The sequence below is a fragment of the Hippopotamus amphibius genome, chromosome 4 (genome assembly GCF_030028045.1).
Source record: "Hippopotamus amphibius kiboko isolate mHipAmp2 chromosome 4, mHipAmp2.hap2, whole genome shotgun sequence".
NCBI lineage: Eukaryota > Metazoa > Chordata > Mammalia > Artiodactyla > Hippopotamidae > Hippopotamus > Hippopotamus amphibius.
In genome coordinates, this window is record NC_080189.1 from 6,524,820 (window position 1) to 6,540,816 (window position 15,997).

Genomic DNA, 15,997 nt, shown 5'->3' on the forward strand with positions numbered 1-15,997 from the left:
TCTTAGCCTGTGTTTTCTCTTGCATGTGGCTGTATTGTTGCTGTGACATCTGCTTCCTATGCAGCCAGGGAGCACCAGAGGAGCCACCTCCATGCTAATGAAAGCCCTTGCTGACTGCCAGGGTGCACTGGGGGAGAGGGGAGCCTGTGTTATCATGAGAGCTGGTCACGGGGGTTGAGAGTTGGACCAGCCAACAGGACCCATGCGCTTGAGGGCTCCCCACCCACTCCCCTGTCCTTGGAATGTGCATTCTGCTTGCCTTCCCCGCTCCCAGAAGCTGCCCCAAGGATACAGCCTTGAGTAGACATTGACGCTATCTGCATGGTATAAGAGACCAAACCCACTTAAGGCCTGGGTATACATGTTTAAGATTCTGGCAGACAGGTGCGGAAAACCATTCTCCTTGTGGCCGCCTAAGACAAGCCTTGTGAGTAAGTTCCCTTGCTTCTTAAACCTGCCAGCTACCAACCTGGAGTGGTCTGCCTCACCACTGATCGGGTTTCAGATTACACCTGGGGGGATCCTGAGGAGGTTGCAAACCAGCTTATGTTTTCAAACATCAGTCTCATCTATATTTATAAACAAATACAAACATGGAATATGCAAGGCAATCGTTTTCCAAGTTCTTCCTTCTTGCTACAAAAGCATCTTGATGATCTAAAACTCTTTCTCGATTGGATTGCATTCTCTGGGATTTGCAATCAACACGTTGACATGTTGCAGAATAGACTGTGTAGGGATTCCCTTTCCACGCTGTTGAAGTTTATCCTGCCTTCTCACGCTTGGTCCTTGTTACCATTCTCCCTGATTTTTTTCCTTACATACCTGCTCTTATTTGCTAATATATCCAATTGCCTAGAAGAGTGCTTGGCACAGAATAGGCTTGCAATAAACACTGAATGAAAATTCTATTTCCTTTGAGATTTTGCTCTTGTTTATTTAGAATTGGATTGCTGTATTTGCCTATACTTCTGCTTCCAACCTATCTCTAGTTTCATGTTTTAGATGTGGATTTCTTTTGCAATCCACTCCAAAAAATATTTATGTTTTAAAATGAAATCTTTGCTGTATTATAATTATAATGTATGATCTATTTGGATACCTATATAACACTTTATTTTTTGCTTTCTACTTATCTAACATATTTCATAATTTGCTTTTTTCTTTCTTCGTTGTGCCTTAATTGGGACTACTTGGTTATTTTTTTCACATTCTATTTTTTTTTCTACTTGGTTGGAAATCATATACACTCTTTCTAATTTGCTTAGTGGCCACAACACATATTCTTTTTTGCAAAATTTTTAAATATTTTATACAATTTGTAAAGGTTACATGCCATTTACAGTTAATACAAAATATTGGCTTTATTGCCCACACAACACATATTCTTAACAAAGTCTAAAGGGAATCTATGCTTTAATCTTCCTCTTATACAATAAATTACTATAGAACATTTAAACTCCTTCCCCACCGTCCTCCTCTATCTATGCAGTATTGTTGTGTATTTTAATTTGCTTATTTTCTTCCTTTTTGAGCCCTAGAAGTTATTACCATTATCTTCTCTCACTTTCTCCCTCTCCTTGTCTGTCTGTCTTTCTTTTCTTTCTCTTTCTTTCTTTTTCTTTCTTTCTTTCTTTCTTTCTTTCTTTCTTTCTTTCTTTCTTCTTTCTTCCTTCCTTCCTTCCTTCCTTCCTTCCTTCCTTCCTTCCTTCTTTCTTTCTTTCTTTCTTTCTTTCTTTCTTTCTTTCTTTCTTTCTTTCTTTCTTCTTTCTTCCTTCCTTCCTTCCTTCCTTCCTTCCTTCCTTCCTTCCTTCCTTCCTTCTTTCTTTTCTTTTCTTTTCTTTTCTTTTCTTTTCTTTCTAACCTCTGGTTTACTATCTGGGACTACTTTCCTCTTGCCTCAAGTACACTCCTTATAAATTCTTTTAGTGAGGTTTTGCTGGTGGCAAGAACTCTCAGTCTATGTTGCCTGAAATGTGTTTCTTTTGCTCTTATTTTTGACACCTATTTTCCTTGAGCGTAGAATTATAGGCTCACTTTCTTTCAGCACTTTGAAAACCTACTCCCACTGTTTTCCACTGTTTTCTGATAGTTTCAACCATCTCTTCTTCAAAGGTCATCTTTCTAATTACTTTTTAAGACATGCTCTTCACTTTGATGTCCCACAGTTTCACTATTACTTGTTCAGGTTATGAAGTTTCTTAATGATCTTCTTTGGTATTAGATTTCTTCAGTGTGTTGACTGGTGAATTTCATCAGCTCAGAAAAACATCCAACCATTATCGCTTTAAAGAATTCCTCTACCCTATTCTCTCTCTCTTTCTCTTTTCTTCTATAAGCATCTTTTGCCTCTTTAAATTGCATTCTGGTCTTTTCTTTTTCAAATCTATCATTCAGTTTGCTAACTAGAAGTCATTGGCCTCTATATCACCCTTCACTGAGCAAGTGGCCCTTTGGAGTTAGTGGGAAAAGTCCTCTATTAAATAACCCCCCCCACCTTGAATCCACCATTGCCTTTGACTCTCATTTTCATGTCCATGTGGCCTCGAGAAGCAAAGTTTAAATTCTCCATGGGAGGTAAAAGATCCTCAGGGGACAGCTAGCCGCTGTACTCCACTTGCCCACCTTCACTTAGCTCCGTGTCTGAGAAAGCTTCTTTTCCTGCCTGCTCACCCACGCTTTTAAGAAAACACATGTAATATTTTTCAGCACTTTTAGTTGATTCAGTGGGAGCATTAATAATCTAGACATCTGAAAGAAAAGTTTATTTTTATTTGTTTGGTTAGTTTTTTTCCTGCTTTTGTTTCTGCATTAAAGGCTCACTTTAGGGTTATCTTTTCTGTTTGTCTCTTTCATCTCTCTTTCATATTGCAGCTTATCTTCAAAGGGCAGTTCTCCCTGACTGCCTTATTGTAGTTTGGGATAAATCATTAGAAAAGCTGGAAGGCCCCCGTGTAAATGAGGGTTCTGACTGCAGGCTTCACATGAGGTGAGAGCAGGACAGGCTCTTATATAGAGCAGTGGTCCCCAACCATGTGGCACAAGGGCCGGGTTTTGTGGAAGACAGTTTTTCCATGGAAGGCGTGTTGGGGGTGGGGATAGTCCAGGAGGTCACGTGAGCGATGGGGAGGGATGGGGAGAAGCCGATGAAGCTTTGCTGGCTCCCCTGCCCCTCCCCTCCTGCTGTGCGGCCCCGTTCCTAACAGGCCGAGGACCAGAACTGGGGCCTGTACCCATGGGGCTTGGGGATCCCTGACATAAAGGGAACCCAAAGTGCCAGAGTGCTAAGGTTTTTCTCCGGAGATGTTCGAATCCTTCAATTACCCTCTCGGGAAGAGAGACCTTGACATGTGAGGTTCTGAATTAAGGGGAAGTGAGGAGATCATTGGGCCTGTGGTCTCATATTCATATCTTCAACAAATCCCCAACTTTCAGCCCCACAGCCCCATCCCGCTGGAGCTGAAATTTCTGAAGCCCATCTCGCCAATGTGCTTCTGTCACCATCCACAGCCACCTCAGCGACAGCCTCTCTGGGGCCACGTTGGCTGTGGATGTGCTGCCCCAATGCATCCTTCCAGAAATGTGCTGAAACCTCTTGTCTCTGATACTTAAACTCCTAAATTCTCTGACATCCTGGTTTTATTAGGGTTTGCAGAAAGAATGTCTGTGGTCTATAATGTATCTCAATCCATTTTCCAGAATGGTTGTCATTGGGCCAGTTTGCTCTCTTGACACTGAAATCCCTCATCTCCTGTTAAGTAGGAATAAAGTATAATAAGAGAGAATGCGCAAACTACTTTTACATATTTGTATTTACACAGAATTATTGGTGGCCATTTACAACTTGGAAATAGAGAAATTCTAATACAAATGTCAAGTTGCTATTCCTTCAAAATAGGCAATGATAAAAAATTGACTTGTTAAGCCTTCTACATAAAGGTAAGGCTTTTAAAGCTCTAACATCAGGATTCTCGAAGGCACAGGAAAGCAGAGCAACCTGTGTCCACTGATGGCACTGGTCCCATTACTCAGCTCAAGACAGAGCATGACTGTGCTCAATCAGGCCTCCTGCCCAGCTCTGAGGTCACTGTGAGAATCACCCCACGTAGAGGAGGCGAAGTGAGCCTTGCGTCTTAACCTTTCTGTCCTTTGAAGTGACCACAGCTGTGTGTGACAGGTAAGACAAAGGTCAGGAGATGAGGCAGGAAGCAGTTGTGGCTGAGGCAGGCAGGAGGTGCTGCGCACAGGTGAATGCATAACAGCCACTCCTGTTATTGTGAGAAGATTCTGAGAAATGGGTGAACCACAGATTTCCAGGGGACTGTGCTGTGATGTGTGTGAAAACCACTTATCTCTTTACCATAGAATTTCTACTAGAGTGGTGAGATATTCAACCCACTCATAAGAAGTTAGTATTTGGGTTGAGAAAAGAGTGTCAAATTGTGAAGCAAAAACAAGAAATGCATAAAAGGCCAGAAACAGTTGAAAATAAAACTGCAAAGCCTTTGAGGCTTTGAGCTTCAGGAGGTGCAAGGTAGACTCCAACTCTGCATGGGAAGAGATCCAAATTCACATCATAAAAGCGCCTGGAAACAAGGTCTTGTGACAGCTTGGGGCCAGTTTTACAATCACTCTACTACAATCGACTCTCCTACTCACATCCGGTTGTACCTAACTGGCTGCAGTTTTCAGCTTTATTGAATTTTAATTAAAATAAAATTCAATAAAATAAAATGCATGCATTTTTTCCATGGATTCAATACTCAATTTAAAATATTTCCAAATCTTGGTATTTCCCTTTAGCTTATATATGTGTATACACGTTGCAACGTGTACTCATTTTATCTTATTTTATTTATTTTATTTTATTATTTTTACCTTTTGATCTCTTTCATCCTTTTGTCTCACTTCCTCCCTCAGCCCCCACCTAATTGGCAACCACCAATCTGTTCTCTGTGTATTGAGCTTGGCTTTATTTTGTTTTGTGTAGATTCCACATATAAATGAGTTTGCACAGTATCTGTCTTTCTGTGTGATTTATTTCTCTTAGCATAATGCCCTCCAGGTCCATCCATGTTGTCATGTCCTTCTTTCTTATGACTGAATACTATTCGTGTGTGTGTGTGTGTGTGTGTGTGTGTGTGTGTGTATCAAAATTTCTTATCCATCCATCCATCAATGGACACCCAGGTTGTCTCTATATCTTGACTGTTGTAAATAATGCTGCAATGAACATGGGGGTGCAAATATCTTTACCAGTTAGTGTTTTCACTTCCTTTGTATACATACCAAGATGTGAGATTGCTGGATCATGTGGAGTTCTATTTTTAATTTTTTGAGGAACCTCCATACTCTTCTGTGCAGTGGCTGCACTGACATATTCCTCCCAACTGTGCATGAGGTTCCCTTTCCTCCACATCCTCACAACACTTGTTATTTCTTGCCTTTTTGATGTGGTCATCCCTACAAGTGTAAGTTCATATCTCATTGTGCTTTTCTTTAATTAAAGTATAGTTGATGGATACTATTATATAAGTTAAAGGTGTACAATGCAATGATTCACAATTTTTACAGTTATACTTCATTTATACTTATTATAACATAATTGCTATATTTCCTGTGTTGTATAATACATCCTTGTAGCTTATTTTATACCTACTATTTTGTACCTTTAATTCCCTACCCTTATCTTGTTCCTCCCCTTCCATCTCCCCACTGGTAACTACTAGTTTTTCTCTGCATCTGTGAGTCTACTTCTTTTTTGTTATATTCACTAGTTTGTTGTATTTTTAGAGTCCACATATAAGTGATATTACACAGTATTTGTCTTTCTCTCTCCAACTTATTTCCTGTGGATAATACCCTCCAAGTCCATACATGTTCTTGCAAGTGGCAAATTTCATTCTTTTTATGGTGGAGTAGTATTCCATTATGTGATATATTATGTGATATATCATGGGAACCCATGTATTTATATATACATGGGTTAAAGACCTAAATATAAGGCCGGACACTATAAAACTCTTAGAGAAAAACACAGGCAGAATATTCTTCGACATAAATCACAGCAAGGTCTTTTTTGATTCACCTCCTAGAGTAATGAAAATAAAAACAAACAAACAAAAAAACTAATGAGACCTAATGAAACTTAAAATCTTTTGCACAGCAAAGGATACCATCAACAAAATGAAAAGACAGCACTCAGAATGGGAGAAAATATTTGCAAATGATATGACAGTTAAGGGGTTAATAATCAAAATATATAAACAGCTCATGCAACTCAACATCAAAAAAGCATACAACTTGATTTAAAAATGGAAGACCTGAATAGACAGGTTTCTAAAGTGGAGAAACAGATAGCCAACAGGCACACAAAAAGATGCTCAACATCTTTAATTATTAGGAAAATGCCAATCAAAACCACAATGAGATATCACCTCACATCTGTCAGAATGGCTATCATTAAAAAGAACACAAATAACAGATGTTGATGAGAATGTGGAGAAAAAGGAATCCTCCTACACTGTTGGTGAGAATGTAAATTGGTGCAGCCACTGTGGAAAACAGTATGGAGTTTAGGCCTTTAATCCATTTTGAGTTTATTTTTGTGTATGGTGTTAGGGAGTGTTCTAATTTCATTCTTTTACATGTAACTGTCCAGTTTTCCCAGCACCGCTTATTGAAGAGACTGTCTCTTTTCCACTGTATATTCTTGCCTGTTTTGTCATAGATTAGGTGACCGTAAGTGCATGAGTTTATCTCTGGGGTTTCTATCCTGTTCCATTGATCTATATTTCTGTTTCTGTGCCAGTACCTACTGTCTTGATTATTGTAGCTTTGTAGTATAGTCTGAAGTCAGGAAACCTGATTCCTCCAGCTCTGTTTTTCTTTCTCCAGATTGCTTTGGCTATTCCAGGTCTTTTGTGTTTCCATACAAATTGTAAAATTTTTTGTTCTAATTCTGGGAAAAATGCCCTTGGTAATTTGATAGGGATTGCATTGAATCTCTAGATGGCTTTTGGTAGTATAGTCACTTTCACACTATTCCAATCCAAGAACATACTATATCTGTTTGTGTCATCTTTGATTTCTTTCATCAGTATCTTATAGTTTTCTGAGTACAGATCTTTTGCCTCCTTAGGTAGGTTTATTCCTAGGTATTATATTATTCTAGTTTACTGTTTTTATTTCTATGTATTAGGTAGGTCATTTTTGGAGAAGTGGACTTTTGTGGGAGACCTCCTATGGGACTCAGCAGCACACTCCCTCTGTCATCTGAGCTATATGCTCTAGGGGTGCCCCTATATGGGTTCATGGGCTCTTCTCTTGTGACTGGGTGACTACTATAGGCCCACTTATAGTAGAGGTTGTCCTCTGGCCCAGTTGGCTGCCAGGCTCTGCCTCATGCAGAGGCTAATGGCTACTGGTTGTTGGGGCTGGGATTCAGTGCAGCTGGCTGTGGGGCCTATGGTGTTCCAGGGCTGGTGCTGGCCCACTTGTGAGTGCCTCCAGGTCTGGAGTGACTGTCTGCAGGGTCCAGGGGGTACAGGCCTGGAACCAGTTTCCTAGTGAGTGGAGCTGAGTCCTCTCGTGGCTGCCTGTTTGGCTTGGGAGGCTCTGGGACTGGTGCCAATCAGTTGGTGGGCAGGTAAGCCCCTGGCAGTAATAGGCTAGAGGGAAGACTCCAAAATGGTGTTTGACAGGAAAGGTGTCCTTCTAGTAGAATGAAGTCCCCAAAACGGCTGCTGCCAGAGTCTATATCAATGGAGGGGAGGGGGTCCTATTTGCCTCCTGCCTCTCTGGGAGGCTCTCCAGAATCAGCAAGTGGGTCTGCCACAGGCTCCTTTCAAATGACTGCTTCTACACTGGTCTCAGAGCTTGTGAGATTTTGTTTGTGCCCTTTAAGCATGGGGTCTCTGTTTCCTACAGCCTTCCTACTCTCCCATGTGCAAGCCCCTCTGGCCTTCAGAATCAGATGTTTTGGGGGCTTGTCTATCTGGGGCAGGACCCCTCAGGCTGGAGAGCCTGAAGTGGGGCCCAAACCCCTTGCTCCTTGGGGAGAACCTCTGTAATTTTTGTAAGTGTGATTATCTTCCCATTTGTGAGTCACCTACCTAGGGGTGTGGATCTTAACGATACCCCCTCCATCTGTCTTGTTCTGGTTCCTTCTTTACATCTTTAGTTGTGGAAAATCTTTTCTACTAGTTTTCAGGTCAGAGTTGCTTTCTAAATAGTTGTAAGTTTAGTGTGCCCATAGGAAGAGGTGAGCTCAGGGTCTTCCAACTCTCCTATCTTGACCACACTCTGAGTGACAAATCTCTAGCTTTGACCCAATAGCTTTTTCTCGAATTTCATAACATGACCCATATTTCTTCCCTCCCTATAGAGTCTTTGCATGGTAGCAGCTAGGCAGATGCTAAGCATTAGTCAAAATGGAATAAAATTAAAAACTCAGTTCTTCAGTCACAGCCATCACATTTCATGAGCTCAATAGCCCATGTGCTAAGGGCTACCATATTGAACCACACAAAGCAATCGCATCACTGCAGAAAGGCCTAGGGCTGCTATGTGATAAGGTGGGCTGGTCTCTTGTGTGAGTAAGTTTGGGCAGCTCCTCCCCTCACTTCCTCTTTCCTCCTCTTTCTTAAAAGCTTAGTATCGCCTCCTGGTTTAGCATTGCCTTCAAAGTTAGAGAAGGGAGCAGGACCCAGATTTTTTAGGTAAGGGAATAGGGGTGTGGGGGGGCTTGGGGAGGTGTGGGAGGGAGGGAAATGTGTGATTTGGTGGAGGGAGGACCTCCCCCCTGGATCTATGTCTTAAACCTCCCTGCAAACTTGTTCTCAGAATACATTTCTCATTGGTTTCTGTTTCCTGTCTTTGCTGATTTTAGACTATAATCTGTTTCGAAAGCTGAGCCCTACAAATTGATGCCTCTTTCAGCAGTCACTGCTCAGAGGATACTTGTATAAATAAATGATTCCTTTCACATTTATACAATTTATAAGTAAAGTTGAAGTTTTCAGGGTTATCGTTGGCTGAGCAGACAGAATTAGCTCTGAGAGGAGCTGGGGGTGAAAAGAGCACTCGGAGATGTAAGAGGCACAGCTCAGCATGCCCCATGTTCCGAAGATGGCACACAGGTCAGGATCAGAGACTCTGTCACCCAGTTAACGATCTGCTCAGAGCTGCCCCCTTTGGACCTGCGTCCTCAGGGACAGGCCCTCTGTGGGCTTCACCCAGAGTCGGAGAAGGGGAACTTTTAGGAGATAGGAGAAAGGTGCCACCCATGCTACTGTCTACAGTTCAGGAGAAGCTGGGAACCGATGGATGCTTCTTCCTTAGGCAATAGGAGGAGAATTCAGCCATCCAATGTCAGTACGTAGAGAAGTTCAGTCCTCTGGTTTTACATCTGAATTAAGATAAACAGAACTGCATTAAAGAATGCTGAAGAGAGAGTCCACAGACTGAATGGAAGACCTTAAGACACACCCCAAACCTTTTGTTTTCTAATTTCTGGTATCTTATTCCTTCTCCTAACATCAATCACCAACATCAGATTTGCGACAAAAGCTGTTTTTTGAAATTCTGTGACATATCTTCCCAGTTTACAAGAAGCTGTTTCTTACTTCTTATTCCTAATCTACTTTCAAAAGAAGCTCCCGTCTTTCTAACAGGGTTTCTAATGTGTATTTGATGGCTTCTTTTTGGATGAGGGTCTCTTTAACAACTAGCATTTTCAGCCTGTCCTAGTTAAGATCTACTCTACTGAGAGTTCTTCAGGTGGCTGTCCCCATTGCCCAACATTAGTAGGTAGCAATGAAAGAAAACATTTAAAAAGTAATACCGTGTTTCAAGAACACTAGGTATAGTTAATAAGGAAAGGATAATCTTTTTCACAAGCCAGATGTGGGCTGGACATAAAGCTCAATCAGAGAGTAGGCAAGAATTGGGGGATGTTTTTATCGATTCATTTATTTAACAAATAGTTAGTGAGATCCATGCTTTGTCCAATATTGTAAGTGTCCCTGGGGAATAAAGAGGCATGGAAGACACAGACGGTTCACCATCACAGGGCTTACAGTCTATGAGGAGACAGTAAAAAAAAGTCAGATGCACAATTTCCTATAATGGTGTGTATTGTATAGAAACTCCTGGTGTGTTTGTTTAGAACAAACTCCACACCAAAGCTATCTTGTTAATTGGTGATGGGGGTGGAGAAGACTTCTCTGGAGAAATAACAGAACGCTGAAGCCTCAGGGCTAAGCAGAAATGAGCTGGGCATTGGATGGGGGTGAGAGTGCTCCAGGGAGGGGGAAATGGTACTCAAAGGTCTAGGAGCTGGAGGGAGCTTATAGGATTCAGGGGACATTGACGAGTCCAGTAAGGTTAAACCCATTTGAGAGAGAGAGAGAGAGAATAATTGATCATGCAGGGCCTTCTGGACCATTCCAAGGGTTTTCAACTATTTGAAAAATAAAAAACAAAAGAAATCCATTAGGGAATTTAAGCAAGAAAAGAAAATCAAATTCCAGTTTTAAAAAGGCATCTGATTATTGAGTAGAGGAGGGATTGAAGATGCAGTATCAGTTGGGAGCCTACTACATCACAATCAAATGATAGCGAGTTGGATTAACATGGAGATGGAGAGATGGATAATTTCGCATTTTTTGCAAGTAAAATCAATTGGATTTGGTCATGGGCCAATGAGCAAATGAGGAAAGAAGTGCTGTGGATGACCCCAAGATTCTGCATGAGCCATTTCGTGGTGCCATGTACGGAGATGGGGACCAGACTGGGGTTGGAGGCCAAGGGTTCCATTTTGACGAGTTCTGTTTAACATGCCCATAAAATTGCCAGATGGAGAAATTGAATGGATATAAAAGTGTGGAACTCTGAGAAGGGTCTGGGCTGCAGACTATGTATAAATGGCACTCAAAGCAATAATTCACTAAATAGAGTGGGAAAGGTACCCAGAACCAGTGCCAAGGAAGCACTTAAGGCACTTACATTTGTGTAAAGAAAAACAGTCTGGATATAAGATTAAAACAGAGAATTGAGAAGTATTGGGAAATAGAAGAGGTGAAATTGAGTAACAAGTTTAAGAAAAAAAGAAACTATTGGTTTCATGAGACTGATGTTTCCACTTACTCTCCAATTCCCTGAAATGATATAGTTATGTTTCTTTTTTTTCCAGGAATTCAAACTACAATGGCAGCCCGATACCTCAGTGAACCAGGGACCAGGCACGGTGAGAGGATGCTCAGGGCTGGGCAGGGCAGGCTTGGGGAAGGAAGGCTGGGTCTCTCCTGTCCTGTCAGTCAGTCCCCATCTACACAAAAGCAAAATGTTTTCTACCACATTTCTTATTTTGCCTTCATTTACTCTGCTCTCTCATTTCTCTCAGCCCTCTGCACCTTCTCCTTGTGACGTAGCTTAGCAGCTAAGAGGAAGAGAGTTAGAATATCCTGATTGACCCTGGGCTTGATGAGGTTTCTTATGTGCTACTTCCTACCGTGTAGACACACCAGAACATCAGGGCTCGCCTCCCTGGTTGTTTCTCTGCCCCTCTCTTCAGCCGGAGAGAGGACTGGGAAGGAGGAGCACAGGCATCATCCATTCCTCACTCAGGTCCCTAACTTCCCTGCTGCTGGTGACCTCGCTACAACCAGCAAAGCCAACAGACTGATCACTCAGTTTCTCACATAACCCTCCTTCTCCTCCCTTATCCATAGAAATAGGTTCTATCACTTGAGTTTTTGCTGGTTTAGCAAACCACCCCACCACGTAGGAGCCTGAAACATCAACCATTTAGTTGGCTCTTGATTTTGTGGGTCAGTTGGTCAGCTTCGGGTCTGGACCAACTCGCCTCATCTCAGCCAGACTCACTCACGCCTGTGTGGAAGGCTGGTGGTGCAGGGTGCAACTGGAGAATCTTGGGGAGCTGCATGGATGTGTCTGGTAGTCAGCAAGCTCTTGGGCAGGCCAGGGGGACAGGGATAACAGGGCCTTGTTGTCCCTCATTAAGTAGGCTAGCCCTGGGCAGTTGTAAGGTTCTGAAAAGCAGAAAGAGAAGGCAAATCACAATGTGTAAGCACTTTTGGAGTCTCTGCTTGATCATGTTTTCACAATCCTACAAAGCAAGTCACATGACCCAGGCAGATTCAAGGGTTGGAGAACAGACTCAGCATCTTGATGAGAGGAGATGCAATGCACATTCCCAGGAAGCATGTGTACAGAGATAGAATCATTCATGGCTGTGTCAGCCATTGATCATAGATGGCCATCCATTTGCTATCAACATTGGCCAATTGTTGCAGTGTTGCCCCTGGCCTTTGGTACCTTTTTATCTCACTGGCCATGATTTTCCTACTCCCTCTCTCTAAGGCAAACCAATGCCCTCAGATAACCTTGGGCTGGAGTCTTCCATTGTGATGTTAACTAAATAATAGTCTGGAGTCCCACCCACATTTTTGCTTAGACAATCTTAGCCATGCAGGATCCAGTGTTCTCAGCTTTGGGAAAATTACTTCTTTCATCCCAGGATTCTGGTTATCAAATGTGGGAACTCTGCCTTAGGGAGCCAGGGATCAGCAAAAGCTTCACCATAAAGTGTGTGGGAGATGGGGGCTAACTACAGATTTTGTGGAAGCCAGACTGGGAGGTTCTGCAATTTCCCTCTTCCCTTTGATTGATGTTTTTAAAAGATTATTCCCCTTTACAGAACACACTGAAAGGGACAAAGCGCAAATAGAGAGAGCAGTGAGGAGACTACTGAGGCGTGGATAGGGCTGTAACTTGGGCTAGTATGATGATCTTCAAAATAGAGAGAAGCAAACAGATTTGGAGCCAAGAGAATGTGCTGATGGGTTGGATGTGGAAAGTGGGAGAAAGAGAGGAATCAAGGGTGACTCCTAGATTTTAAGTCTGAGGAACTGAGTCAATAGTGATGATAGCTCTGAAGACAGACTGGAATTCATAATGGTGCCTATAATGTTGTAAGTGTTGTAATGTATGCAGTGTCTCAAAGCAGAAATAGGTATTATAACACAGGATTCCTCATGCAGGAGCCAGTCTTATATTCAAGGGCTGGCTGGCAGGCTCTGCCTTCTTGGGAAAACAGTCTCTCAAGTGTGAGTGCCAGTTGTCTTCCCTCTGGTCCCGGGTCTTTGCTAACAAATCTGAAGGACTTCAACTTTATAGACGCATTAAAGAGATATGCAGAGGCTTGCTGAATAGAAACACAGAAAGAGATATTAGATGACTTGGTGTTTAACTTCAGGTTTCCGTTGCTGTGCTCTGCTGTTCTGATATTAACTTTCAACTTTCCTAGGAAGTAAAATATGCAACGACACTTTTGTGTTACTTCCTATATTATGAAGAACAGCTACCAGAGTCCTCCTCTTAACCATTTTGTTTCCTCCTCTATGGGCCACTTACCTATACAAGGCCAACGTAAGAAGCACAGGGGGATCCTGAAAGTCCCTGGGCAGTCCCCAGATACTGCGAGAAGAATATGAGCCCCAAGGGCTTTCTATAGACATCCCGTGAGTGCAGAGAACCCTAGCAGGCAACAGAGAAAGGCACCAGTGGGAGGGAGCCATGCAGGGGAGACAGTTGAAGTTCATTTTAACACTGCAACTTCTGTTTCCTGATGTCCCAGGGTTTGGAAACCAAAAGCGCAGAGATTCACAGCTGAGACTTGTCTTACTGGGTAAGACTGGGGCAGGAAAAAGTGCAACAGGAAACAGCATCCTCGGAAAGAAAGTGTTTCCTTTCGGCCTTTTAGCAGTATCCATCACCAAGTCCTGTAAGAAAGGAAACAGCACCTGGAAGGGGAGAAAACTTATCGTTGTGGATACGCCTGGCGTGTTTGACACCGAGGTACCGAATGCTGACACTCTCAGGGAGATTGCTCGCTGCATGGTCCTGACCTCCCCAGGGCCTCACGCTCTGCTCCTGGTCATCCCACTGGGCCGTTACACACCAGAAGACCACAGAGCCACAGAAACGATCCTGAAAATGTTTGGAGAGAGAGCTAGGAGACACATGATTCTCTTATTCACCCGGAAAGATGACTTGGAAGGCACCGATTTCCATGATTACTTAAAGCAGGCTCCAAAAGTCATTCAAGAGCTGATGGGCAAGTTCAGAGATCGCTACTGTCTGTTCAACAACAGGGCGACAGGAGCTGAGCAGGAGGCCCAGAGGGAGCAGCTGCTGGCCCTGGTCCAGTGCGTGGTTGAGGAGTGCAAAGGAAAATGCTTCACGAATGACATGTATCAAAAGGCAGAGAACGAGATCCAGAGACAGGTCCAAGTGATACAAGAAAATTACAGAGCAGAGTTAGAGAGAGAGAAAGCACAGATAAGACAGGAGTATGAAGAAAAAATCAGATTCCTGGAGGATGAACTAGAAAAGCAAAAGCAAATGGAGCAAATGAGGATGAAATTGGCACAAAAGGAGGATCTCTATGTTTCAAGGCAGCAAAACGCCAGAGATGAAGTTGAGAATCAGAATGACATAGTTGAAATCATCTTAGGCCTGTTGAAGATTGCTTCCTTTGTTTTCTCTTTGTTTCATGACTAATCACTAAGATTAAATGTGATGAAAATGTGTCTATGACAAAGGAGGCAAGGATATATAATGGAGAAAAGACAGCCTCTTCAATAAGTGGTGCTGGAAAAACTGGACAGCTACATGTCAAAGAATGAAATTAGAAGACTCCCTAACACCATACACAAAAATAAAGTCAAAATGGATTAAAGAGCTAAATGTAAGGCCAGACACTATGAAACTCTTAGAGGAAAAATGAGGATGGAATTGGCAGAAAAGGAGGCTCTCTATGTTTCAAGGCAGCAAAATGCCAGAGTTGAAGCTGAGAATCAGAATGGGATACTTGAATTCATCTTCAGCATGTTGAATGTTGCTTCCCATGTTTTCTCTCTGTTTAAGGATTAAACGTTCAGATTAAACTTCATGAAAACATGTCTATACTTCCTGCATATTTTCAGGTGGCCCTGCCCCATATAAGTCAGAGTATTCTCATTTTTCTGTCTCTCAGGACTAAGAAAAGTTCACTGTTGGCAATTGGTATAAGTTTGATTGGTTTAACAGGGGAGGGGCAAATTCTCAATTTGTGAAACTCCAGAGCAGAATGTATTGATGCTCCCTATCTTGTGAATGCTTTCTCAGAGACACAGAGAAAAGGAATGCAGGAGACCAAGAAGATGACCCCAAGTTTTCTGTATTTATCCCTAGTAAAATTTCCTCTTCTAAATTCTCTCTAGATTAGTAAGTATTCTCCCCCCTGTGGCTTCTTCTTACTTATTTTGCCCTTAGGACCACAGTGATCATCTTACCCATATAGTTCATAAGACAGATAAGTTCTTTGCATTAGTTAAGCTTATAGATGAAGATGCTTATAGATTTCTTTGTAGATGAATGGAAAGTTAATTACAATTTTACAGGAGGGCTCAAATTGTCCTTATCATGTGCTCATTGGTGAACAAAGAATTGTCTGGAAGTTACATCTTTCAGAACTCAACCATGTGAAATGCCAGAAAGAGTGAAAGATAGAGATTCAGCATATAAGAGATCAATGTTTGGTGTATTCAGACGTATCTGTAGAAACTCTTTGACTAACACCAACCAATTTGCTCAACAACCAGTTCTCTCCTTTTCTTGTGAAACTAACAGCTGCCCCAGCCAGCTGAATTACTTGCTTATTGTTATTATAATAAAAATTTTCTGTTCTCTCATATTTGTGCAAAATGGAGTCTGTTGGTTTGTTTGGGTTTTTTTGTTTTTGTTTTTCTTTTCTTTTTAGAAAATACCACCACTACTTCTAAGAACACAAGGATGAATTTCAGTTTTTTGTAAAAGTTCAAGATGATTTTGGAGGTATTCTTGGCCTACTCTCTAGACTTCTCCCCTTCTCCTTTTCTCTGGAAGGTTTGAGCCACTTTCTCAACCCCTCTGTCAGTCAGAGACCACATTA

At 42.1% G+C, this 15,997-nt stretch overlaps 1 protein-coding gene across 2 annotated transcripts; it reads left to right on the plus strand.

Moving 5' to 3' along the window:
* The first annotated feature begins 391 nt into the window (after window positions 1-391).
* GIMAP4 (GTPase, IMAP family member 4) lies at window positions 392-15,232 on the plus strand. Of its 2 annotated transcripts, none has more exons than XM_057733126.1 (3): window positions 392-431; window positions 11,195-11,248; window positions 13,661-15,232. In XM_057733126.1, exons 2-3 carry the CDS (start codon window positions 11,209-11,211, stop codon window positions 14,584-14,586), a joined length of 966 nt encoding a protein of 321 aa, XP_057589109.1. In that variant the 5' UTR covers window positions 392-431; window positions 11,195-11,208; the 3' UTR covers window positions 14,587-15,232. The 2 variants fall into 2 exon arrangements, with proteins under 2 accessions (XP_057589109.1, XP_057589108.1); XM_057733125.1 differs by lacking the exon at window positions 392-431 and adding an exon at window positions 8,700-8,720.
* The last annotated feature ends 765 nt before the right edge of the window (window positions 15,233-15,997 follow it).

Excerpts from the sequence above, each read along its gene's own strand:
- GIMAP4 (XM_057733126.1), top strand. The coding sequence starts at position 11,209 with ATGGCAGCCCGATACCTCAGTGAACCAGGGACCAGGCACG. Across the intron at positions 11,249-13,660 it reads TGAACCAGGGACCAGGCACG|GGTTTGGAAACCAAAAGCGC; the intron begins GTGAGAGGATGC and ends CTGATGTCCCAG.